The sequence below is a fragment of the Balaenoptera acutorostrata genome, chromosome 18 (assembly GCF_949987535.1).
Source record: "Balaenoptera acutorostrata chromosome 18, mBalAcu1.1, whole genome shotgun sequence".
In the NCBI taxonomy this organism is placed as follows: Eukaryota; Metazoa; Chordata; class Mammalia; order Artiodactyla; family Balaenopteridae; genus Balaenoptera; species Balaenoptera acutorostrata.
The window spans coordinates 62,875,130-62,903,069 of NC_080081.1; the positions used below are offsets into that span (position 1 = coordinate 62,875,130).

General features: G+C 43.1%; 2 protein-coding genes across 2 annotated transcripts in view; one reads left to right on the forward strand and one right to left on the reverse strand.

The window, feature by feature from the left end:
- The window catches only part of SETDB2 (SET domain bifurcated histone lysine methyltransferase 2), a 306,643-nt gene that overhangs the window by 185,792 nt on the left and 92,911 nt on the right, over positions 1-27,940 (forward strand). The gene's annotated exons all lie outside the window — the stretch shown is intronic.
- Positions 8,352-27,940, reverse strand: part of EBPL (EBP like) — a 40,119-nt gene continuing 20,530 nt past the window's right edge. The window contains exons 2-4 of the mRNA XM_007193761.2: positions 16,406-16,475; positions 10,312-10,450; positions 8,352-9,030 (exon numbers count right to left, since the gene is read on the reverse strand). Of these exons, the coding sequence (XP_007193823.2) occupies positions 8,790-9,030; positions 10,312-10,450; positions 16,406-16,475 (450 nt within the window). The 3' untranslated portion in view covers positions 8,352-8,789. The remainder of the gene's footprint in view (positions 9,031-10,311; positions 10,451-16,405; positions 16,476-27,940) is intronic.

The following is a 27,940-nucleotide window of genomic DNA, read 5'->3' on the forward strand; positions in this document are numbered from 1 at the left end:
TGAGGTCTACTTAGAGTTTCAGGGCCAACAGGCAAATAAACTGAGGTTTGCGACAGATTCTATTCCCACGGCAAACTGAAGTGCTAACTACACAAAGCCACGGAGGCAGAGGTCCAGTTCTAAGGTACCTAGGCACCCAGTTGGGAGGCTGGGGCCCAGTGGGCCCACAGATCCATGGCAGCCCCGCCCAAAACTAAGATCAGCCTGGCAGCAGCCCTATCCCCCAACTGGAGACCTCGAGGCTCAGGCCTCGTCAGGCTTGGCTCTGGACACGGTAGGCGCAGCCGCGGAGAGGACAACCCCAGGGGTCCAGCTCAGCTGGTCTGGGTGAGATGCAGGAGTCGGCAACTCACAGTCGTAGCTGTTTCCAGCTCCCTCACCGCGGGAGGCTCTGTCACTTATTTTCCCAGGTTCTTCTGGTCTCTCCTGGTGCTGACAACGTTCCATCCAGGTGCTGATGAAAATCCCTCTTCTCTGAAGCACAAGCAGAATGTTTCCTTAGAAAGGAAACAAAAAGATTCCGAGGACAAGGAATCACAAAAGCCCTGACGCCACCAAGTAACAGCAGCAGCGTGAAAGTAACTCAAACTCAGTCTCAGATGGTCAGACTGACAAAGCTTCCCGGCCCACAGGCTTCTTAATTTTTACCTTGTATTCTCTCTGATGTACCTGCTCAGAAGCCCCAGGTTTCGGCCGGTTGTTCCGCTCCAGGCCTGAGCGCCTGGCACGTCTGATTGTTGATTCTGAGATTGTCTCTCACACGGAGGCAGCGGCGATGTCATAGGTTCAGAACCTGGACAACAGACCCAGTCAAAAGCTAAATAAATGTGTAAGCTTTTACTTGGATAAGAACAGCGGATGGAGTGTTTGATATGTGCTCATCCTCACAGCCGTGTGTGCCAAGTACCACGACTCCGTTTCTGGATAAGGAGACTGACGAGCCAGGCATCTTTGCCCCAAATCCCACGGCACGTGAGCCGGGGCAGCGGGTTCTAAGTCAGCACCGCTTAGCGGCAAAACCGGCGGAGCTCGGCTCCAGGTTCTGTCCCGTGTGCTCCCCGTGGCGCGGGACAGATGCTCACCTTTCGTGGCCAGGTTCTTCTTCTGCAGAAGGAAGATGATAATCCCTATCCACGGAGCGTGAGGGATTATCGTGAGGATCAGATAATACAACGAACAGAAAAGAGCTCTGAAGTGGAATGAATACAGGTGCAGGGCGTTAATAGTACCCAGTATTTTCCTAGATACCAAACAACTTGGCATCCCAAAGGTTTCCACTTTCTCTAGTTCATGCTTGCAAACTGACCAAGCAAAGGAAAAAGGTAGACAGATTCAAGAAGACGTACCAAGAACCTGAAAGCCTACAGGAGGTTAGGAAACAGACCCCCCCCCCCCCGCCACCAGTTAGGAGGCTTTCAACTTGAACCTTGGAAGAGCCAACTCCCCCAGACCTCATCACTGCCTCCTGCCCACACCCAACCCTTCTCCTAAAGGCTCCAGACACTAAAAATACCCCAGCCACCTGCTGCCCAGGCAGGCAGTAAATCACTGGCCCTCAAACACCAGAATCCAGGCCAGGCCTGGCCTGACGTGGCCGCTGGCGGCTGACATGTGCCAGATGGGGCAAGTCCACTTCTTCCCAGCCCGGTGGCCAGGGGGCCTGGGAGGAGAGTGCCCCCAGGAAGCAGGGGCGCTGCTGCAGGTGCTTCCTGGGTGTAGGGTGATTGGAGGTGGGTGTCACAGGAGGAAACGGGGCTCCCTGGGAAAGGGCAGTGGCTCCTACGGCGACAAGTATATATAGAATAAGGTCATCTCATCAAAATCCACAGATCAGCCACTCGACTGCTGTCCTATTACCCCAGGGCCACCAGATGTCACTGTTGCAGGGAGCATGAATATTTGTGGTCCCATCTCCGGACAAGCACTGACTTTATGGCGACAGTTCAAACTGTGGGCACTCCAGGGCACACCAGTGAGACCCATTTCCTGCTTCCAGTTCTTAGTGATTCGATCCCACCCTCCCATCCCCACCCCCGGGACCAAAATCAGTCCAACTCCCAAAATGCAACCAAGAAATGCCAAAAATCTGTTCACAGTTACTTTCAGCACAATACAGTGAATCAGAAATGAGAGGCCAAGACAGAATATTTAATTTATTTTTAAACTAAAATGCATCATCAGCAAACACATTTGTGGGGAACAAGAAGTCATGTGCTGTGCTGGAGTGTTGCTCAAATTTGAAAAAGTGGGGACCCTGAGAGCGTGTCCTCCACTTTGTCACCTCTCCCCCTAGAAAAACCAAAGCATTGACGTTAACTGCTGTCACCTGACCATTTGGTCCAACCAGTGAAAAATACTTATAGGACAATACAAAACACAAAATCAAAACAATGAAATTGAGAGGCTACTCAAGTATAATGAATAGACCTAGATGATCACAAATGTGCTGAGGTTAAAATTTTTTTTCCACAAAATTGAATAATTTTCATAGCTTGTAGGCTTCTGGGAATATGTCTAACACTGTTGGGCTATAAAGAGTACTTTTAAGTGAACTAGGTTTCTAGTTCACTGAAAAGCTCTGTGGCCTTGGGCAGGTTATCTAACCCCTCCGAGCCTCAGTCTCCTCGTATATGAACTGGACCTGTCCAAGGCCCCTTTAAACAATACATGATTCTAGGATTCTAAGCATGGCCTTGAGGGGCCCCTGTGTAGTTGGGAAGGTGGATGTCAAAAATAACAAAACAATACAGGGCCACTGAAGTGACACAGACAAGGGCTACGAGAATTCAGAGTCCTCCCCTTCTGACTCCTGGGGGACTGAGGGAAGGCTTCTGGAGGGGAAGGGATTAAACACCTAAAAAGTAACACTGCAGCACGCTCAGCATACTGGATCCCTCCCTTGAAGAGATGGGAGGTGGCCAATCCAATATTTTAAGATGTCAACTTGATCTGTGTGGACATAAACATCTAAGGTTTCCAAAAATAAATGATAACTGCTACCTATCAACCTCTATAAGCGCATGAATTTCTCAAGAATGGGAGCATGTTCTGTAATACTATCCAGTCGGTTTTGTGTGTACATGTAGAACTGCTACTTCTTGGATGATAAATCTGGGGCAAGGGACAGAGAGGAAGTTAGGGGGGAGGTTAAAGTCCTTCTTCAAATGTTAAAAGCCTCCCCCAAATGGTAATACAAGCACAGACAAGAGCTTGAGAAATGGAAGCTAAATTTGTAATAGTGGTTCTGTCTGATGATACTGGGGGTAATGATTATTTTTTTCTTTTTGCTTATCTGGATTTTCCATTTTTCAGCAACGGACATGAATCAATTGTATATTTTTTTAATGCAAATATATTCGGGACAGATAATACATCAAACCACTATCAGTTACTAGCATCTTAATGTGAATTAATGGATGTGATTTGCTTCCTGCAGTGAAGTGGCGGTGGGATATGGATCTGGTTAGGTCGGGTCTGCCACTGGAAAGGGAGAGAAGATGTAGAGTTTCTAAAAGCACAGTGGGTGGAGGAGGCCTGCCAGGCCCCTCCTTATTACCTCAAGGGCATTTTATTAAAAGTAAGGACAGAAACAGTTAACCTTTCTCACTCATGGTTTTGCCCAATTATTCTCATTATAAATTATTTATTTTTAGATCCAAACTCCAGCTTTCAAACCAAACAAACAAAAAAGGGCTCATGGATTTTAAGACTAATTTGAAAAAAAAAAAAGAAAACAAAGGATTCTTCTCCAAACTCTGTGCATTTTGGTTTCCATCAAGCCTTTTTTGGACAAAGTTTTATTTTACTATTTCATATTGCAGTCTGCAGACTTTTCCTCGAGCCTCAGCGCTAGCACTTCAGGAGTTGTAAAGCTGACATAATTAAATACAAGAAAACGTCATCATTTAGACTCTGATTTTAGATGGGTTATGCTGACAGTTGCCTCAACATTATCTGGAAAGGCAGAGTATGCAGAGGAAATTTATAGTGTAAACAATACTGGGGAGTGATGGACAGTCTGCAGGAATCTAGTTACCATCAACATAAGCAATTCATAACCTATTGCAAATCATTTGATATGTTCATCCAAATATGCCTTCTATGGCCCAAGCAAAATTTAGACTTAAAATATATTTGAACTATCACCTCCAAGTAGTTGGGGATATCGAGGCTTGAAAAGAGGAACAATATTGAAGGCAGTGACTTATTTAATTGAATCTAAGATGCCATCAATTATAAGATGCATTATATTTTTGTAAGAAAAAACACTGCCAACTCAATTATGACACATCAACTGTAAAATACATTCTAATTTTTAAAATGTTAAAATGTGGGTGGAAACTATCTTAGAGTTAATGAAATACAGTATTACCTATGTCACCTTGCCCCTACCTCCCTGTCACAGGGAGATGGGCTTCTATTCTCAGTGACCTGTTAGACTTCATATGGGGACATCAATCTTTCTCCCAACTCACTTAAGGGTTAAAACATTTAGATCTGTCCTTTCTTGGCAGTAGAATGTATCTGTCCTCCAAGTTCCTGTCAGAGTCTATAATCTCCATTTCTCTCCCATCCAATACTCAGCAAAAACTCAGTTGAGAAAAATCATGTTTTCAGGAGTGCCTGCAGGATACGCAGCCCATCCATTTTTCTCTACTCTGTTTACCCTCGGATTGAGCCAGATCAGCAGAGAGCAAAGTACTGGAAACAACTGGGTAATCCCTCATAGAAAGGCTTTTACAGACTCTCTCTCTGGCATCCTGCCTTCAGCCCACGTGGCGGACACTGTTAGAAACAGCCCGAGTTGTACTAAATTCTGTTGTCAAGGACATAGCATCCTCTTCATGAGGACCCACTGGAGACATATTTCAGGGCTTCACGCCAGGAATCTTTAAAAATAAAATGTTTAAATTGAAGTATAACATATATAGAGAAAAGCACACCATTCATCAAGGTACAGCTGAATGAATTATCGCAAATTATAACAACCGCTCAAAGGAAAAAAATAAAACATTACCAGCACCTCAGAAGCCCCTTCATGCCTTCTCCCCATCACTATACCCACACCCTATTCCCCAGAGGCAATCTGTCCTGATCTTTAACACCACAGTTTTATCTGTTTTTGAACCTTACATTCCAAAAATGGAATCATACAACATGTATCCTTTTAGTCTGGCTTCTTTCACTTATCACTATTTCTTTCACTTATCACTAATTCATCCATGTTGTTATGAGAAGTAGGTTGTTCATTTTCATTCCTATAATTTTCACTGTACAGTAGTCCATTGTAGGTATATACCACAATTTACTCATTTAGGTTGTTTCCGGCTTGGGGTTATTATGAATAATGCTGCCATTCTGGTACACATAGTAAGCACTTCTGTGAAGTATACCTAAGAGTCAGATTGCTGGGTTTTAGGGCTTGCACACGTTCAGTTTAATTTCAAAGTAGTGTTCCACTTTACATTCCACCAGCAGTGTATGAAAGTTCCAGTGGTTCCACATCTTCACCAACCCTCATAATTGTCAGTCCTTTTAGTTTTAGCCATTTTTATAGGTGTATAGCAACATCTTATTGTGGCCTTAATTATCATTTCCTGAATTCCCTTCTCTTTTGTGAAGTATTTATTCAAATATCTTGTCAACTTTTCTATTAGATTGTAAGTCTTTCTCTAATTAATTTACCCATTGGGATAGGTCTTTTGTCAATTATATGAACTACAAATGTCTTCTACCTTCTCGTTTTTTTTTTTTTCTTCTTTATTTATTTTTGGCTGCGTAGGGTTTTCCTTACTGCATGCGGGCTTTCTCTAGTTGCGGTGTGCGGGCTTCTCATTGCGGTGGCCTCTCTTGTTGTGGAGCATGGGCTCTCGGTGTGCGGGCTTCAGTAGTTTTGGCACGCAAGCTCAGTAGTCATGGCTCGCGTGCTCTAGAGTGCAGGCTCAGTAGTTGTGGCGCACGGGCTCAGTTGCTCCGCGGCATGTGGGATCCTCCCGGACCAGGGATCGAACCCATGTCCCCTGTACTGGCAGGTGGATTCTTAACCACTGCCACCAGAGAAGTCCCTGGCTTCCTTTTTTATTCTCTTAATGGTGAATTCTGATGAGCGGAAGTACTTGATTTTAATGTAGTCTAACTTATTGCAGCTTTCCGTATCCTTTTTAAGAATATATTCTTCTACTTTTTTTTCTTCTTGAAGATTTATTGTTTGCCTTTCACATTAAAATCAATAAGCCCATGCACCTAGAGCCTGTGCTCCGCAACAAAGAGAAGGCACTGCAATGAGAAGCCCGCACACCACAACGAAGAGTAGCCCCCACTCGCCGGAACTAGAGAAAGCCCGTGAGCAGCAACAAAGACCCAACGCAGCCAAAAATGAATAAATAATTAAAAAAACTAAAATCAACAATTCACCTGGCGTTGATATGGTGCATGATGTGAGATAAGGATCAAAATTCATTTTTCCCACATGGACATGCAACTGACCCAGTACCATTTATTGAAAAGACCATCCTTTCCCCATTGTTCTGCAGTGGCACCTTTTTCTAAATCCAGTGTCCATATACAGGGAGGTCTGTTTCTGGACTTTCTAGTCTGTTCCATTGGTCTATCCGTCTGTTGGCTTTCTGGTGCCAATACCACATTGCCTTAATTACTGTGGCTTTATATTAAGACTTGATGTCTGGTAGAATAAGTCCTCCAGCTTTATGCTTCTACAACATTGTCTTTGCCCTCTTGGCCCTTTGCATTGCCATAAAATATCTTAAAATCAACTTGTAATCATTTAAAAAATGATAAATAGATAAATCTGTTGGGATCTTGATTGGGATTACATTGAATCTATAGCTCAATTTGGGGAGAACTGACTTCTTTACAATACTGAGCCTTCCAATCCATGAACATGACTTATCTCTCTGCTTATTTAGGTCTTATTTAACTTCTCTCAATGTTTTATAGTTGTTTTTGTTTTCTGTGTAAGCCTTCATATCTTTCTATTTTCCCCTAAATATTAGAATGTTTTGATGTTATAGTAAATGGTATTTTTAAAAATTCTATTTTAGTTGTTTATTGGCAACTGGTTTGTTTTTAATCTCATGAAAACTGAACTCTGTTACTCAGTGCTTCCCTATCTGATGTTCCATGAAACACCATCCTACTTGTTAAAGTGGTCTGGTAAATATGTTGGGAAAAGCTGGGTTAAACAAGTTAATCTAGTTTCTTCACGGCAGGACTTCTAAAGTCTTTAATGTGCTAACGTAATATTCCTCAAACTTACTTGGCCAGACTTACTCAATATTCAACGGATATCATAGTCAGGTATCATTCAGGATAAAAGCATAGAAAACAGCAATGACTCTAGGTGTTTTAAGCAAGAGGATTTCATAGAGGATGCTTATAAAAATCACTGGAGGGCTCCACGAGTAGGTGCTTGGCTCAGCTTCTAGGAATGGCTCCCAGACGACCACAAGACGGACCCTCCCAAGGCAGGCACTGCCAGTGAGGCCACCACTGGAGCTCCTCAGCCCGCAAACCCTTTACTCCCACTGCCCCAACCAGAACCGCCTCTCAGTACCCATGAAGTTGAACGCTCGATGTGCTAACGCTCCAAACCCTCACATTTCCATAGTCATAGACATTACCTGTCGCCACAAAACAGCAAAAGTAAACAAGGAACAGCTGAAGACGGTCTCCATGCTTTCACCCTCCAAACCACTCACAAGTACCTCTGAAAGGTGACAGCAAATTTTGCATCCAGGACCACAACCTGCAGCTCTCTGCAGGATGAGAGGACACCTAGAAGGAGGGGGAATGCAGACCGAGCTAAGTGACAGCATCCACCACAACCAACCAAGTGCCTGGTGTATATGCCGGGCACCCTTCTAGGCAGAGAATACATCTGTGAGCTAACAGGCTAGTAAGAAAGTCAGGTGTTGAACAAGTTAATGTGAGTACCCGCTCCCCACCTCCGACGGAACTGCTACAGCCATCTGCCAAAACGAGTGTTTTCTGAAACATGGTGTGATCATGTCTTCCTCTTGGTACTGAAGGTAAGTGTTAAATTTATGCTTCACTTCTATCAGTTATATACGACGTCACGGCATGCATTTTGCATATTAATTTTACCTTCATCTTATTGTTTCTCACTCATTTTCCCTATGTTCCTATTTCCTGATTTATTTTTTATCGTATTTTTGTAAGGTATCTTAAATCTTCCTCCTTAAAAAAGGACAGATATAAATCAATCATCTGTGTGAAACTCCAGTGTTCACCCATGAGGAGTTACCCCACTCACAAATTCCTTCCACTATCATTTTTTGTTGGCTTCACAAATTTGATAAAGTACAAATGCAAAACAGAAGCACTCATTTCATTTCTGGTTCCACTTTGGTAACCAAAAGACTGGAGGGAAGATCAAAGGTTGAAGCAACAACATGTTCTTTGAAATAAAAAATTAATATAACATGCTCTACAGCATTTCATGATAATTGGCTTTATTAATGTAGAACAATTAATGCTAGCCATAAAAGTATATAATTAAATGTGTTATTATTACAAGTTAAAATTTATTCTGTTCCCTGTATTGCCATTTAATTGGAAAAAACAACAGCCAAAACTTGTCAACCTTACAGTCCATTTGAAACTGATTCAATCGAAAGCAATTAGGTTGTTCAAGAATGACAATATAAAAGAAAAGTATAGACTGGAATGTATTACATTTTGGCCCAACAAAGAGGTTTGATTCATTTTGGCTCATAAAGCACGCTGATGGTGTTTATGATTTTGAAAATTCACTGAAACTTTTTGCCTGAATTGAATCCTTTGTGATGCATTTTCTTGAGTTCTACCCATGACTGCCACAGTAACAGTCCTGGGATCAGAACCCAAACACCATTGAAAAATACCAGATAGACCCAAAAGTAGAGCCAATTGTTGGTGTTGAGGTTGGGGCTTCCCATAAGCCAGTCTGGGCAGAAGGTCATCCACCCGCCATACAATTCACACACGCACAGGGTGATCTGTATGAAATGCCTGTTAGAGAGAAAGAGACAAGGGATGAAACTGCCAGCAGCATCAATGGTCTTCCACGGCAGAAAGCCTCCCTGAAGTTGGACCCCAGGTTTTACGTAGAGCTCCTTTGATGGGGCAAATTGATAATTAATGAAGACCCATGCTTTCCTTGGAGAAGCAATAGTGCCTTTCCTAGAAGGTTATCCTCAGAGTTAAAGAAGGTCTCTTGGGTATCCTGTCCTATTCTTTGGAAGATTTAGTGAGGTCACACCTGACCCAGTAAAGAGAGACCTGGATGTGAATCTCTCTATGAGCCGCAATTTCACCTGCTGTAAAAGGGATAATAATAGTCCCTTGCTCGAATAATATTGTGGAGATTAAATGAGATATGTAGATAAAGCACTGTGCCCGGCACATATTCAACAATGCATATGTGTTAAATATTTGAAATAATAAACAAATGGGTGCATGTAGTAAATCTACAACCACGATCATGGAGTCAAAGACATGTAAGGCACCCAGGAGAAATTTAATTCTTCCTGCCAACTCTCTATGTAAAACTGGGTGGGGGAAAGTGGATTAAATGACCTTTGAGATCTCTTTCAAATCTGAAATTTTATGATGCAGCTTTACATAAGACTTCTTCTTTGATACAAGATGGTGGAAAATGGAATGCCGTTGTGCCTACTTGACATTGTTTTAGGGAATCATCCCCAGGATAGCAATCTGTCTGTCCCAGGTCACTCTGTCCCTAAGATGGAGAGGAAGGAAAGGGAGGGAGGAAGCAGAGTTCAAAGTTTCAGGGTCTGATTGATGGATGGTTAATCTGCCATCTTTCTCCTCCGTCTCCTCACTCTTTTGCCTTCCTCATACCCTCCACAGCCTGCTTCTGGAAAGATGTCTTATTTATCTTGCATGTCTACCTCAGAATTACATAAGAGATTTTTCTTTGCGTCAAGCAGAATGGGAGTTTTCTAGAATGAGCTGGAGGGAAAGGATGCAGATATCACCTTTTGATTCTCCAAAATACTGGTGGCAAATCATCCAATGCTGTCACCACCGTGCTTGTCTATACAGCATCTAGGTTGCCAATACAATCATATTTCTCATATTTTTTATTTTGAATGGTCTGAAATTATCCTGGTGGCACCGTGATCCTTAACTAATATCAAACAATTTTCGTTTCTAGTCTACTTTTTGTCTAACAAAAAACTCTGGTCATTATCCCCTCCAAATGTCACACTGGCGTTGGGACAGCTAATGTTCCTCCTTTTTTCCGTAGGACAGGAGAAGAGCACTTACCGATAATGTTTCTCTTTGACGATGGCATAAATGAGAACCAATGCCAGAAACCCACCCAGAACGACAGTCAGAATTTCCAAAGACACAATGGTTGGATCCAAATAAAGCCATCTTGCGTCAGCTTTGCCATATTCTTTCCCTGAAAACAAAATACATTTTGTTACGCATCTGGCAATCATTTTTATGACAGTTAGAGGAAATGACCTTTTTTCTCCCGTTAGGAGGAGATAAGAGAGTAACTGCCACTCTCTCTATAGTCTTCATAATGCCTTAGTGAAAGGCAAGAGAGGCCCTATGACGAAAATGCATTTGCCACCGGACACAAGTAATAATAACAATATCATGTTATATTTGTAAAGTGATTTGCATTTTCCAAAGTGCTTTCACACGTGTGCCCTCTTCACCCTCTCCCTTTTCATCGTAAGCAGCAGAATTCTACATCAGTTTGACACAGTCAGGCTTTGCAAAGATAATCTTTAATAGTTACCTTGGTAAATGCATTATAACTCCTTACTTCAAAATTTCAACATAAAGTCTGTATTAGTTAGATGTGGGAAAATTATTATTAAGGAAATGTTTTTAAAAAAACACATGTTTATTAGTGATTGAAGAGGAATTGAGTGCTGAGGAGGCAGCAGGGAGGGGAGGGGAATAACACAGCCTGGACTACAGAATGAATCCTAAATGGACAAAGGGGCATTTCGGTCTGCTACAGGGACAGAATCCACTAACACAGCTACCACGAAATTGTGCTGACCAGGGAGCAGGTGTGCCCTAAGAAATCTCCCCAGGCCCCGTTATCAGGATGGTTACTTCTAGGAGGCACCATGAGGTCAGATAGTCTTTTTAGTGAAGGACCAAGGGCCATGCACTAGGCGAAGTCATATTCCCCTCCCTCCCTCCCTCCTTCTCTCTTCTTTCCTTCCTTCTTTCTTTCTCTCTCTTTCCTTCCTCCCCACCTCCCCCCCTCTCTTTCTCCCTCTGTCTCTCTTTCCTTTTTACTTTAAGAAAGTAATACGTGCTGGTCCTAAGATCTCAAATAACCAGAGGAAAAAAACCCCAAAGTCCCTACCTCTTCTCTCCCTTTAACTACTGTTCTCACATTACTTAGAAAAGGTATGAATGGTCAAAAATTAGCTGCGTGATCTGATTGGTCTGAGCAGCACAAAGCAATAGTCTCTTAATGGTTAGAGTTAGATCCCTCCGGGGCCAAGGACAAAGGGTTCCCATGAAAGGCTGTCCCCAGAGAAAGGACAGGCCAGTAAACAGGATTAGCTATTTAATGAGATAACACACAGACACACGCGAAGCGGAGATTCTGTGAAAGGCCAGACGCAACTGGCAGACCAGGCAGAGCCGTCCAGCCTGTCCTTAGCCAACTGCCTGCCATGACCTAACTGGAAAACAACATCATAGTAAAAGTAAAAGTTTTCCCTCTAAATTTAAACATAGATACAATAGGTGAAATATACTATCTAGTGCAGCCAAAATCTAAGAAAATATCACAAGTAGAAGGTCAATGCTTTAGGAGCTAAGAGATTAGTGGGTGTTTAGACATTCACAAAAATAACCCCATTCATTCATTCTTTTTAAAAAAAACTTTTGATTGATTTATTTATTTTTTGGCCGCATGGCATGTGAGATCTTAGTTTCCCAACCAGGGATCGAACCCATGCCCCCTGCATTAGAAGTACAGGGTCTTAACCACTGGACTGCCAGGGAAGTCCCCTTCATTCATTCTTTAATTCAACAATTTTTTTTGTAGCGTATAGACGCCTCTATGCTAGGTCTCAAGAATGCAGCAGTGACCAGGACACAAAGTCGGCTGCTGGTGGTTCATACTGTAGCGAGCTCAAACCATGCAATAAGTGACGGGGACAGAGGATAGGGACATGGAGAAAAGGCACTGCACAAGCTAGGAGGTGAGGTGTCCTGATCGCTTCCTCTTCCTCCTGCACGTGAGGGAAGGATTCCCGCCCTGGGCTTATGCGGTGGCTCAACACACAGCAGGCGACACTGGGCAGACGAGGTTGAGGGCCGTTCCTCGGTCACAGAACGCTCGCAGGCTCGGGGAGAAGCACACTGTGCCGCGTGGGGCTGCCCTAGGAACCGGAGTGGACGAGGAGGGACTGTGGGAGGTGGGCTCTGCAGTAGCACCAGGGTGGGTGACCCCTGGTCCCCGCGGCAGGATGTGATAGGATTGTTCGAGTAATTCTGAGGGCTGGCAGGGAACTGAACGGGGCTCCTCAGGGGTATGCAGGCACCGTGCTGGCCCCAGAGACCAGGAGGGCTGCTTGTCGAGGGACCTCATATGAGGAAGCAGGGTGCAGAGGGGCCTGGCACTTACGACATCTGAGGCCCTCTGGATTTTACCAGACTGCAAGGCACACGTAATCTTGGATCTTAATCTCAGGCCTTTCTCCTAGTCCCGTACCTTCCACAGTCTCAGAAATCAAGGCTTTGGATTGGGATGAAGGTGAGGATGACCACCAGGCAAGATCAGTGGCCAGCCCATCGTTCATTTCTGTCCTGCAGGGTACCTGGTCCAGTCTCAAGGGCCAGCTGGATGAGGGTGTCATATAACAGGACCCCCGTGCGGACCCCCGTGTGGCCTGTCAATTGCCCCCCCTTGGGGAAGTGTGTGACGATATGTATGAACTGAAACACAGCTCCCATTTCCTAAATCAAAAGGTCTCTTCTAAATTATAGAAATAAAGCTTATTTGCACGAAAAAAAAGAAATCTCAGGGCTTACATCACAAGAGGCGAGGCTTGAACTGGGGGAGGGAGAGGGTATCTCGGGGAGGAGTTTGAGCAAAGGCCTGGGGCTGAGAGCACTCGGTGTGTCTGAAACTGCAGGTAGTTAGCAAAGCTGAAGGAGACAGCGTGTGTGGGTAAGTGAAAGGGGCGGGAGGTGAGGTGGGGACAGATGCTGGAAGCAGGTCCTGCTATCTGCTGGCCCCAGTGTATCAAGCCTCTGGCACCTCCTCACCTACTGCTTAACCTTGACCAACTCTTTGCAGGTTAAACACCTACAACAGCGAAAGGGCAAACAGCATTAATAAACCTAATGATGTGATCCTCATCCTTTATTCTGTGACTGACTGCCAGGCTCAGGCAGAGGTTTAGAGGGAAAGATGCACACGAAGGGCTGGAGGTTTCCAGTAGCCAAGCCACGGCTCTGCCCTTTGCCACAGAGCGGAGATTAGGGGCACAATTCATCTTGACCAAGCTCAAGGCAGCCTTCTCCAAGCCCTCTTCTCCAGAAGGTCTCGACCTTGGGCTCTGTGCTTGGCCCACTTAGTCTAGTTTCAGCAAGAATCCTGCTGCGTAAGTTTAGTGAAAATCCTTCACTCTTGGTATCTCATCACTCCCCGCAACCCCCAGTCTTACTGAGATATTACTGACATAGAGGACTGTGTAAGTTTAAGGTATACAGCATAATGAATTGACTTACATATATTGTGAAATGATTACCACAATAAGTTTAATGACATCCATCATGTCATATAGGTACAAAAATAAAGAAAAAGAAAAAATGTTTTTTTTCCTTGTGGTGAGAACTCTTAGGATTTATTCTCTTAACAACTTTCAAATACGCCATACAGTAGTGTTAATTATGTCGTACGTTAATTACATCCCTAGTACTTATTTATCATAGAACTAGAAGTTTGTACTTTTTTAAATAAATTTATTTATTTTTGTATTTATTTTTGGCTGCGTTGGGTCTTTGTTGCTGTGCACGGGCTTTCTCTAGTTGCGGTGAGTGGGGGCTACTCTCTGTTGCAGTGCGCGGGCTTCTCATTGCGGTGGCTTCTCTTGTTGCGGAGCACAGGCTCTAGGCGCGCGGGCTTCAGTAGCTGTGGCTCGCGGGTTTAGTTGCTCTGCAGCATGTGGGATCTTCCCGGAGCAGGGCTCGAACCTGTGTCCCCTGCACTGGCAGGCGGATTCTTAACCACTGGGCCACCAGGGAAGTCCAGGAGTTTGTACCTTTTGAACATCTTCATCCAATTCCCCCACTCCACAGTCCTCGCTTCTGGTAACCACAAATCTGATCTCTTTTTCTATGAGCTTGGGTTGTTTGTTTGTTTTTTAGATTCCACATATAAGTGAGATATTACAGTGTTTGTTTTTTTCTGTCTAGCTTATTTCACTTAGCATAATGTCTGCAAGGTCCATCCATGTTGTCACAAATGGCAGGATTTCCTTCTTTTTATGGCTGAATAATATTCCATTGTATATATACACAACTTATTTATCCACTCATCTGTCAATGGACACTTAGGTTGTTTCCATGTCTTGGCTATTGTAGATACTGCTGCTATGAACATGGGAGTGTAGATAATCTTGATATATGATCAAATTCCTCATCTCCCACCCTCTATATCTTAATACCCTGGCCTGCCTTCAGCAAGGATCCTGTTGACTCAGTCTATCAAGAGTCCCACAGCCTTGATGTTTCTTCCCCACAGGATCCTCCCGGACCAGGGCTCGAACCCACGTCCCCTGCATTGGCAGGAGGATTCGTAACCACTGCGCCACCAGGGAAGCCCAAGTTTTCACTTTTTTAAAGGTGAAAATGTAGACTGAAGATGACTGATAAAGATCGAATTAGATATTTGCATTTCATGGGACTGAGCCAAATCTGGGCTGTTTGCTTTCTCTGAGGCTGAGCAGGGCAGCCAGGGTAGGAAGACACTGACTTGAGCTGGAATCCTTAACCCCAGACTTCCCTAGCAATTCTCAAGCACAGTTTAATCCGGCAGACTCGCCAAAAAGGTGCACAGCTGCATTTCCCTTAGCCCGTGGAACTGAGCAGGTGGCCTCAAGATGTGGGATTCAGGCGCCCTGAGCTACCATGGCTAGGACCTGACGTACATCAAAGATAACATGTGTTTTGCTTTGGGAAGCACTAATTGTGGCTGACTCAATTCTCTAGAAGAGTTTTACAACACTAGTGGTGAACAGGAGTCCAGATCCTGGCTGGGGAACAAGGCAGCTCTATAATAGTGGCAAAGAACCCAGTTGCTGCACAGCTCATTTATTTGTCAGTACTGACACAGCACATCGGAGGTAGTCGATACTGACTGACTGAATGTTGACTGATTTACAGCAACATGACGAAGATAGGGAAAACTAGTTAATATCTCTGCAGAGCAGGAAGATTTCTGGAAATTATCTACAAGACCATATATATATATATACATATATATACACACATATATATGTATATATATATGTGTGTATATATATATATATATATGAAAGTTAATAATAAAAATATGGAAAACACCCAGTTTAAATACAGCAAACTCCTCAATCTGCACTCACTATAAACATTTGAAATTATAGGGCTTCCCTGGTGGCGCAGTGGTTAAGAATCCGCCTGCCAATGCAAGGGGGACACGGGTTTGAGCCCTGGTCTGGGAAGATCCCACATGCCGCGGAGCAACTAAGCCTGTGCACCACAACTACTGAGCCTGTGCTTTAGAGCCCGTGAGCCACAACTACTGAGCCCGCGAGCCACAACTACTGAGCCTACGAGCCACAACTACTGAAGCCCGCACACCTAGAGCCCGTGCTCCGCGACAAGAGAAACCAGTGCCATTAGAGGCCCGCGCACCGCAATGAAGAGTGGCACCTGCTTGCCACAACTAGAGGAAGCCCACGCACAGCAACGAAGACCCAGTCCAGCCAAAAATAAACAAACAAACAAAAATTTGAAATTATAGCTTTACTGAGATATAATTCACGTGCCAGACCTGTTTTTTAAAATCTGTTTAAAGTGTATAATTCAACAAGTTTTAGTATATTCTCAGATTTGAATCACCACAAATCATGTAATTTTATAATGTTTCTACCCCAAAAAAGAAACTTGTACCCATTATCAGTCACTCCCCATTTCTGGCCTATGATCCCGCCCCCTCCCCACACACCCAGGCAACCACTAATCTGTAATTTATCTCTATAGATTTGCCTATTCTGGACATTCACGTAAATAGAATCATACAGCATGGGGTACAGGTACTCATTTAATTGACAGCCACACTTGCAATTAATCCCTCAAACATGGCAAATGCAAACGTTTTACTTACACAATGAAGTGATCAAGGCATCAGAATCTGTGATGTTTCCTACCAAAGACAAGTAGACAAAAGGGCCTTCCTAGAGAGAAGAAAACGAAAACATGCTCTAATTCAGCATCACAACCACAGGATGGCGTCACAGTGCGGCCGGCGTCCCCTGCCCCGCCCCACACCACACAATCCCGGGGTGCGTGCGTGGGTTCCTGGAGCCTGGCTCCCTGACCTTGGAAATGGATATGTCCAAAGGGAATGTTTATATAATAAATGTCAGTTTTCAATGATTGGCATTATAAAATCAGAGGTGTGCTCTGATGGGGAAAAAATAAGTTGAAGATTTTGCACAAGAAAAGAGCTTAAATGGTATATTAAATAAGCTAAACTCTGGATTAATCCAGGGATTTTACACCGTTGAGAAGTACCTCCCAGTACTTCATTTTGTCTCACCTCAAAAAAATCCAAGATCTCTCTTAACAGAAGTGGCATTCAAATATCTATATCAGAGCTGAACTAGTTCTTTTTCCTACACAAGGGCAAATTTAGGAAAATTAGAAATGTTTACAGGCTATATTTAAAATTTAAGGTAATGAAATAGCTGCAATTATACTTTGAACAACTTTTGTTCCTGGTCAATACAACCCTTCTCATTTCTTTTTACCAAAATGATCACTTATGTGACATCAAAATTGTGTCTCTGCCTAATCCCTAAGGTCACTTCTAGTACAACTTCCCAGAGGCAACCACATTTAACCACTTCTGTCTGTAGTTCTGGCAACTATTTTCGTAACACGTAATATACTTATATTACTATTTCTTTAGACATTATCAACTGACAGCCCATCCTGAAAAATTACAGTATAATTTACACTGTTTCCCCTCCCCTTCCCTTCTTCCAATTTTTGATAGTAGGGGAGGACAAACTTCCTTCTACCCTCTTAGGTTCTGTAGCTGGCCTAAGAATTAACTGACATAAACAGATTAAAAAGAAAAGCATACATATCTTATTTAATATTTTTACATGTACATGGGAGTCTCTGAAGGGAAAATGAAGACCTGAATAAGCTGTTAGGCCCCAAAACTTATATGCCTTTTTACACAAAGAACAATAAACTGCAGGGATGTGACAAGACCAACGGGCTTGAGCTGAGGACAGTAAATTGTGTGAAAGTGACTAGGAGATACATGGGAAGAAAGTAATGGAAGACAAGGGTTATTTTAGTAGGTTTATTTGTACAGGACCACTTCAGCATTGACGCCCAATCCCCAGTGATAAGAATGTTCTTTTCTTCCTGGTAAAGGGAGGGCACCTTTCTCATGGGAAGTTCAAAGACCTGATTTTAGGTAGAAAGAGGGAGGTCAGAGAGCCCTTCCTGCATCTACAGTTTCTCAATTGCCTTCAGTTCAAAATAATCAATATGCCAAAGTGGTATATTTTGGAGTAGCATGTTCTGAATCCCTTTAATAGCTATATGAATTCTCTTTTTTAAAAAAAAATTATTTATTTATTTTGGCTGTGCTGGGTCTTAGTTGTGGCATGCAGGATCTTTAGTTGTGGCATGAGGGATCTAGTTCCCTGACCAGGGACTGAACCGGGCCCCCTGCATTGGGAGCTTGGAGTCTTACCCACTGGACCACCAGGGAAGTCCCTATATGAATTCTCTTTAATTCTTCTATTAGTTATCCAAATGTGTAACTTACGTAGTAAACTTTGGGGAATTCCCTGGCGGTCCAGTGGTTAGGACTTCTCGCTTTCACTGCCGAGGATGTGGGTTCAGTCCCTGGTCAGGGAACTAAGATCCTGCAAGGCGCTTGGTGCAGCCAAAAAAAAGTAAAACTTAAAGCCTCAGCTTACCCATTCATCAGTGTTGTGCAGTATCTGGACTTCTTACGATATCAGACAAGCATGAGAACACCCACCATCCTCTCTCCCTCTCCTCCCCACTTCCAACTCTCAACCTCTGTCCACTTTGCTTGTATGTTGTTGAAATTGACTGCATTTCCATTCAATCAACAGCATTTACAATATGGTGATTATGTAAATAGTGTTCACTGCAATGGGCCACAACTTCTTCCTCTACAAATCCAGTATTTTTGTCACTTAAGAAGAATGTGGCAAATGGAATATTTTTTCTTACATGCATACATTTCTCAAAATCAGGCTACAATTTGTTTTATTTTTTTCATGCTACATTTTAGTTTGCTTCATATTTGGGCCATGACTTTGTTATAAGATATTTCTGTTTATGCTACAGTTTGTAATTGCCTTTCTTTTTCTCTAATTGAGAGAAGAAACCTGACTTTCTCCCCATCTCATTAATACATCTTCCAGCTTCTTATCCATTCCAATCTTTGCTGAACAGAGGCTTTGAAGCTGGTTTATTTTCTCTTTTCTTGACATTCTGTAAGTTACTTAATTGGTAAGTGTGGTTTATTTCAGAGCATATGTAAAAATTATATTCCTTAAAGGAGATTTTTAAAAATTACATGTGAGATAAACAATGTTTTTAAACAAGAAGTACTCCCCATCCACTCTGCAACTCCTTATTTTCACCAATTGATCTTTTTATTTTTAGCAGAGCCATAGGAAATCCACACCACTTCCCTGGCATGACCTGGGAACTTTCTAGACAAAACACATCCACTGATTGGCCAGTAGGGGCCACAAGACTGAGCTGAATTTGATCCTCTCTAGGCCTCAGTACATCTATCTGTGAGATGAAGGACTTCCCAAAATTAGATTGTTGATCTCATCCTAAAACTAGATGTGACTTCCACTAGCAACCTCTTCAACTGGAGCCATCAGCAAACATGGACACAGACATCCAGTCTAGAATCTTTCCTCAGAAGCAATTCCCTGGGTAAGAGCAAGATGGAAACCTGGAATCTATAACATGCAGGACCCAGGAGTGTATACCAAATTTGTTCCCTTTTATATCTACCTGTTGGAGTTCTACTCCTTTTTCAAATCCCAGCTCAAACCCTCCTTTTACCAAGAAACCTTCCCAAACTTCCTGGTAAAAATTAATTTCTCACTCTCCCTTGTTACTAAATTTGTGTTTCTGTAATCAACTGTCTGCTGGTGGTGGATCTCCAGTCCCCATTAGGTCATACATCTTGGGGACCTGGGATGTTGTCTTCTCTGTCTTAGAATCCTCAAGAACCCAGGGTGATATTTTGTGTTCAGTGTCTGCTAACTTTGATTTAATGACAAGTCCATGTAATGAATTATTTAGAAAGAAAGGTGCCCTGTGGGGCTTTTAGAAGGCACTATAGGGCTTCCCTGGTGGCGCAGTGGTTGAGAATCCGCCTGCCAATGCAGGGGACACGGGTTCGAGCCCTGGTCTGGGAAGATCCCACATGCCGCGGAGCAGCTGGTCCCGTGAGCCACAACTACTGAGCCTGCGCGTCTGGAGCCTGTGCTCCGCAACAAGAGAGGCCGCGATAGAGAGAGGCCCGCGCACCGCGATGAAGAGTGGCCCCCACTTGCCAGCAACTGGAGAGAGCCCTCGCACAGAAACGAAGACCCAACACAGCCATAAAGTAAAAATAAATAAATAAAAATTAAAAATTAAAAAAAAAAAAAGAAGGCACTATATATTTCTTACTATACTACTACTCTAAGTGTAAAGGCAGTATAGCACATAAAGTATAATGAACATATCCACCCTCCAAATGCTGATCAGATGTTACCTCTTCCAGGAAACAAGCCTTCACTAATTCTCTTGATAGGAGGTAGATGTCTTTCCTGAACAGAATCCTGCTTATTTGTCTCCTCCTCAAAACCATCAGTTATTTAGGGTAAGTCTTTGCCTTTGTCTCTGTATTCCAGATGCCTGATAGACGGGACATGCTAATAAATGCTTACTAAAAGAATAAGAAATAAAAGGAAGGGTGGAGGGAATGAGTTAAAAGAAAAAACAAAACACAAACCCAATTTAATTAGAAAATGGGCAAAAGAAATGAAGAGACATTTCACCAAAGAGAATATACAGGTAGCAAATAAACATATGAAAAGATGTTCAACATTGTTAGCCATCAGGGAAATGCCGATTAAAACCACAATGAGAGGACTTCCCTGGTGACGCAGTGCTTAAGAACCCGCCTGCCAATGCAGGGGACACGGGTTCAAGCCCTGGTCCAGGAAGATCCTACATGCCGCGGAGCAACTAAGCCTGTGTGCCACAATTACTGAGCCTGTGCTCTAGAGCCCGCGAGCCACATCTACAGAGCCCGCATGCCACAACTACTGAAGCCCACACGCCTAGAGCCCGTGCTCCGCGACAAGAGAAGCAACCACAATGAAGAGTAGCCCCCGCTCGCCTCAACTAGAGAAAGCCCACGCGCAGCAACAAAGACCCAAAACAGCCATAAATAAATAAATAAATAAATAAATAAATAAATAAATAAACAAACAAACCACAATGAGATATTACTATCTGTCGGAATGTCTAAAATAAAAAATAGTGGCAGTACCAAATGCTGATGAGGATGTGGAGAAAATGGATCACTCATACATTTCTGGTGGGATGAAAATGGAACAGCCTCCCTGGAAAACCTGAGTTTGGCAGGTTCTTAAAACTAACATGCAATTACCATATGATCTAGCAATTGCACTCGGGCATTTATCCCAGAAAAATAAAAACTTATGTTCACACAAAAACATGTACACAAATGTTGATAGCAGCTTTTTTGGTAATAGCTAAAAACCAAATGTACTTCAAAAGGTATATGGTTAAATAGACCATGGTACATTTATACCTTGGACTACTCCCCAGCAATAGGAAAGAACCAGCTACTGACACACTCAATACCTTGGATGGATCTCCAGGGAATCATGCTGATGGAAAAAGTCAACCCCAAAAGGTTACATACTCTATAATTCCATTTATATAACACTTTTTGAAATGATAAATTTTAGAAACGGAGGACATATTAGTGGTTTCCAGGGTTAAGGGGTGGAGGGAGGGGAAGTGCAGGTAGTTACAAAAGAAAAACACTAGGGATCTTCATGGTGTTGGAATTGTTCGGTATCTGTTGTGGTTGAATACACGAGCCTACCTGGTCAGTACAATGGTGTAGAAATTAACACACATGCACACACACACACACACAAGTGCAAGCAAAACTAAGGAAATCTGATTAAGGTCAGTGGATTGTCAATGTCAGTGTCCTGGTTGTGATATTATACTATAGTTTTGAAAAACATTACCATTGGAGGAAACTGGACAAAGTGCACAAGGGATCTCTGTTATTTTTTAACAACTGTATGTCAATCTCTAAATTGACCATAAGGTCAATTATTTCTAAAAAAATTTATTAAAAAAACCCAGACAGGTAGAAAGAGAGACATGGAAGAAAGAGTAACATTAGTAATTAATAACATTAAACAAAATCGTCAGGACCTTTTTCTTCAGAGTAAGCTGGGCCCTGGCCTCAGAGAGCTTGTTATCTAGTTGTGTTACACTGATATTCTGCTCGATAACGATTGGAGGAAGATGAGGGAGCAGTGGCTGGGACAGTAAGGGAAGACTTCCAGGAGGAAGCGGGCCTCTAGGCCTGTGTACAAGCTGCTCTTCCACCTAGAGTACACGTGCCTGGCTTTCCCCTCCCCCCAAAAAAGTATGTAAATATTATGGATTTTTAAAATCATGGTAAAATATACATAACATAAAATTTACCATTTTACCCATTTTAAGTTTTAAGTATTCAATTCAGTGGTATTAAGTATATTCACACTGTTGTGCAGCAATCACCATCATCCACCTCCAGAACTTTTTCATCTTCCCAAACTGAAACTCTGTCCCCATTAAACAATAACTTCCCACCCCATCTTCCCCCCAGCCACCGGTGGCCACCATTCTATCTCTGCCTCTAGGACTCTGATTACTCTAGGTACCTCATTTGTCTTTTGTGTCTGACATTTCACTTAGGATAATATCTACCCTCGAGGTACATCCATATTGTAGTATGTGTTACAATTTCATGTCTTTTTCAGACTGAATAATATTCTATTGTATGTATACACCACACTTTGTTTATCTATTCATCTGCTGATGAACAACTAGGTAGGTTGTTTCTACCTTTCGGCTACCATGAATAAGCTGCTATGAATACTGGTGTGCAAGTATCTGTTTGAGTCCCTAGTTTCAATTCCTTTGGCTATTTAGGTAGAAGTGGAATTGTTGGATCATATGGTAATTCTATGTTTTACTTTTTTTTTTTTATTTGACCTTTTAAAAAAATTGTTTTTATTTTTTTATGTATTTTATTTATTTTTTGGCCACGCGGCATTTGGGATCTTAGTTCCCCGACCAGGGATCGAACCCGTGCCCCCTGCATTGGAAGCGTGGAGTCTTAACCACTGGACTGCCAGGGAAGTTCCTGTTTTACTTTTTGAGGAACCCTCATGCTATCTTCCACAGCGGCTGCACCATTTAGCATTCCCAACAGCAGTTCACCAGAGTTCCAAGTTTCTCCACATCCTTGCCAACACTCGTTATTTTCCTTTGCTGTTGCTGTTTTTTATAATAGACATCCTAATGGGTGTAAAGTGGTATCTCATTGTGCTTTTGATTTGCATTCCCCTACTGACGACTGATCTTATGGCTTATTGGCCATTTGTATTATCTTCTTTGGAGAAATGTCTGTTCAAATCTTTTGCCCATTTTTTAACTGTTTATTTGTTGTTAAGAATATAAATGTTTTTCAGTGGAGAGATCACCACTTGGTACTTGAACTTGATGGGCTACACTGCCCCATGGGCATGAGTAACCAATTATTCTGCTGAAGTCAAAGCACTTGGCAGAGCAGAGTAGGGGCCACTCACTATCAAAGGGCGAGATCTGCCAGTCCATCATGGGGAGCAAGCGGTCTGCAGCGAATCTTGAGTGCCTTTACTCTCTTGTCACCTGATAAACTCCTCTGCAGTCTTTATTTATTTTTAATTTATTAATTAATTTATTTATTTTTGGCTGCACTGGATCTTTGTTGCTGTGCGCGGGCTTTTCTCTAGTTGTGGCGAGCGGGGGCTACTCTGTTGTGGTGCATGGGCTTCTCATTGTGGTGGCTTCTCTTGTTGCGGAGCACGGGCTCTAGGCGCCTGGGTTTCAGTAGTTGTGGCACGTGGGCTCAGTAGTTGTGGCTCGCGGGATCTAGAGCGCAGGCTCAGTAGTTGTGGCGCACGGGCTTAGTTGCTCTGTGGCATGTAGAATCTTCCCAGACCAGGGCTTGAACCCGTGTCACCTCTATTGGCAGGTGGATTCTTAACCACTGCGCCACCAGGGAAGCCCACCTCTGCAGTCTTTAAAACCCCAGTGACTTCTCTCCACTGTGCTACCTCTTGACCTGGACACAATTCTACCACTCACTTAACCAGACTGCACGATAATGGTTTGTTTTTCTGTCCGTTTCTCCTTCTAGCAAAGCTCAGTTGCAGGACCAGGTGTTGATTAATACAATTTACCTGGAATACATGGATGGTGAGCTTTAACAGACAATCCTAGGCTGAATCTGCAAACTTTGTACAGCTATCCTTGAATCATGTAGAATTGGCCGTGTCTCCTAATTTCTCTGTCTGCAGTTTTTTCTTAGCTATAACAGAGATGAAATGGATCCAGACACATGGTTTTCAAAGGTCTTCGGGTAAAACATTCGCTATATGGAGAAAATGCTCTTGTGTGAAAGGAGAAATAGGATGGCCGCAGACTTGGGGCAGGTCCGGTGGGTCAGTGTAGACCTGGATGGTGCGATCGTTCTTCACAGGAACCCTGCCCTTGTGCTTTATGTAAAAAGGGCGCCAAACAGATGCACACACACTTGGCTTTCCTTCATAACGTAGGCCATGTACCGTTAGCATTAGCAACTACTTGATTCTTCCCCCAAAACAACTCTAAGGGCTTCTAACCCTTCCCTACACCATCAAGTCCTGGTATGTCGCACCACAGGAAGGACATTTAATTTAAAACCAGGAAAAGAACAAAGTGGAAAGGGGTAAGGTGTCAATATCAGGGTTCCAGGGAACTGATGTTCCATCTCTGGAAGGTTCTGTGATTCCAGGCTTGGTCTGATCTTGTCCTGTAAGGAACTCACCATGAGAAACGTAAATTGACAAACACAGGCCCACCACTATCTGCCGCTGAATCTCCACCAGTAGTAGACTCAATGCAAAACTGAGCAAATCAGGGGCATAAGGCAGTGGTCCAGCTTCAGAATGAGACCAGCTCTTATGAGCCTAAAGATTCTTTGGGGGCTTCTGAACCAGATCTGTTCTAACCAAACAGGCCTGAGATCGAAGTCACTGGAAACATTAGTTGTTATTTGCTAAGGGCCAAAATTATCTGTAGAATTCTAGAGAATGGAAACAGACTTAGTTCCTCCCATGAATTCACATTTTATATCAAATGAGCCATAAAGCACTTTTTCTTCCCCCTTAAAATTATTTCTAGGCTCTGGAACACAAAGTTTATATTAACTTGCAGAATAAACCTGGAAGGTTATCAGCTCCAAAAGTCTTTAATCATAGTGTATGGTTAAGAACTAGCCATCCGGAACTAAAATTCATGTTTGAGCTCAACCACTACCTGGAGATTTTAAGGATCAGATGAAAGGAGCTTGGTAAGCAGCAAAGGCCGTCGGTAGGGTGCTGCTGTAACTGGGAAGTAGGGCTTGAACCGGTGTACGGGTGAGAGCCCTGTGCTGCACGCTGGAGAGCTGGGTGAGCTTCAGCAAAACAAGGACAGCAGATTTTATTTCTTACAGTCCCTGCTACCTTGACCTCGCTGAGCTTCAATTCCCTAATCAACATAAAGGAACAGAGTAAAGCTCTCAACAGATGTTTGATGTATGAATGAAAGAGTCATGAGCAGAGTTAGACTAGATCTCCATCTTCACCGTTTCAGAGTGTCTCTTACTGACTGGAAGCCCTGAGTGCAGCACCTGGTCCACTGACCTCACTGGTGAGGTCGATGAGCAGCGGCCTGTCAGCAGAGGGTCAGGTGTGGAGGGAGGGGCCCCATGGAGGACTGTGGGGTCAGAGCCTGTTTAAGCCCCAGCCTCTCCAGCGGGAACGGGCTGTGCGTCCTAAACCTGCCAATGCTCATCAGCCCTGGGAAGAGCAAGCTCGTGGCGACCTCCAGGGTAGACTCCCTGAATGACTGGCTGGGCATGAGGATGTCTTCAAGAATTCCTGTGCTATTACTGTAGTAATTCCTACCATCGTCTGAGAGGCAGACACCTGTCCCCTAAGAAGCACAACGTGAATTTTCCGAGATAGGCTTACTCAGGACGTAGGAGCAAAATGATAGTAGGTCTGGATTCCCTTTAAAGTACTTCAGCAATAACAAAAGAAAAAGGGGGAGGGAGGGAGAAAAAGCAAGTGCAGCAAAATTTGAAAACGCCAAACCTATTCGTTATACTATTCTCTCTACATTTGTGAATGTTTGAAATTTTTCACAGTAAAACTTCATTTTAAAAAGATATATAGCACTTTGTCAAAAAAGAACTGTTGCCCCTCGCGTTTCTGGACTCCTGACTCAGGACCCCGTGGTCCCAGAGGCCCTCGGCCTTCGTGCTTCTAACACACAAGTGGGGCCCCCGGACCACGGTCAGGAGCACCTGGGACTCCACAGCCTGAGCCCCAGCCCTCCCAGGATCCCCTCCAGACCCCAAGCCGCCTGGGTGTTGGGTCTGGATCAGCCGGGGCTGGCACAGCTGAGGTGAAACCAGATGAGGGGTGCAGCACACTGCGTGCAGAGCGAGCACAGCACAGAAGTAAGCCGTTTGCTATCCTTTTCCCCTTCGGATGCATTTTAATATCAAACAAACCCGTGTTTCAACAGTCACTGCTATGAGTCTCCAGATTACTCCAGCCTCGATAAACCACAGGGCAAAACTGCTCACCTTCTGCCAGCCCCACAGTGTCCTACACACACACACAGACACACGGACACGGACACACGGACACTTGCACAAAAGGGATAAAAAGTAAGGAGAGCCAGTGGTCATGACCAAAAAAAGAAAGGGAAAAAAGCTCTCATTATTCACACTCCGTTTTCAAATTACCGACACCCTTCTGGTGAACGACCAGCCATCAAAATGCCAGCCCTGGTGTCCTGGCTCTGGGTGACATGCTGAGAGAATTCTCTCTTGTTGTCCAGTTAAGTCTGCAGAGAAGCTGCGCAGAGTGGGCTTTTGCTCACGCTGATAAGGGCTCTTTTCCTGTCACAGCTCACCTGTCCTACCCAATGTCGGGGCTCCCAACACCCACGGCATGCTAACTTTCCATCAGATTTTTCTTTACTCTTCTGACGTCCCTTCTGGTGGTGTACATTTACTATTTTAACTAGTAAAAATTATTAAAGGGATACATGCTGAAAGTTAAAAAAAATTACAAAAAGCTATAAAGTGAAAGGTAAAAGTCTCTCTCCTGACCCCCAATCTCATCCTCCTGAGATACCACTGTTGAGCTCCACAGTAGCCTTCAAGAAATTTTTCATGTATATGTTATTATCTAGCTACAAATACTTAAAATACTTTCTCCTTGACATTAGTTTTTCTACTGTTAAGCTAGAGGGTGATGAGGAAAATTCCACTATGTTTATTGACTTAAAAATTTTTTAAGTTCTGTGTATCAGGAATTTTGGTTTAAACAACATAGGAAAGTTCATACTAGATGCTCTAAAATGTGACCGAACTATACCTATCTAATTGAGTTGCCAACAAAATCAGCTTAAAAGCTAAAATGTATCATGGCAAATAAATTAAGTAACAGAGGTCAGTCTCATTTTTCACTTAAGGTATTCCAGACATGTAATTCTAACAACGGATTTTATAGACTTTAAGACAGCTACAAATCAAAGCTCAGATTTTTAAAAAAAGTGCTTGAAAAAAAAAAAAGTGCTTGAGCTAGGCAAGCTTCTACTATCTATAATTCAATGACCATTTTGTAGAGAACACTGTTTACTCATTTCACCCTTAAAGAAAAATTTAGCAGCAAAAAGGCTTTATAGAAATAAAAGGGAACATACATTTTCTGTTTGTAATTTGTGTTTGTACTTGTAAAGGCTGAATTTATACTTAAATATATTTGCAAGTTTTCTTTTTAAAGTGCGTTTGGATGAAGAACCAGAAAAACAGTGCAACATGCATTAAGACTGGGAGAAAAAAGTGGAATAAGAATAGAATCAGTACATAAATCCTGTCAAAATTTATTAGCATTTTCTGATCTGACTCACAAAATCTCAGCCTAATCAGACTTGATTTTTCCATGTCATGGCAACAGCATACATCATTGTTTCTGGAAGGATCAGCTGCTTCAGCCTCCTACAGTACCTCAATGACAAGGCTTTAGTGACTTCATACATATATGCCGCCCAGCTGTCATCCACTTAATGAGATGACGACTTCCATTTGACGGAACCTGTCCTAGCAGATGGGCTGTCGCCTGACATTAACAATGGACCGTGCTGGCCCTTTTGTGTACTTCAGGAATCATACAGCCACACAAGTCCTATTGTTCCCACAACATAGCAGCTTAGCGTTTGATTTGGG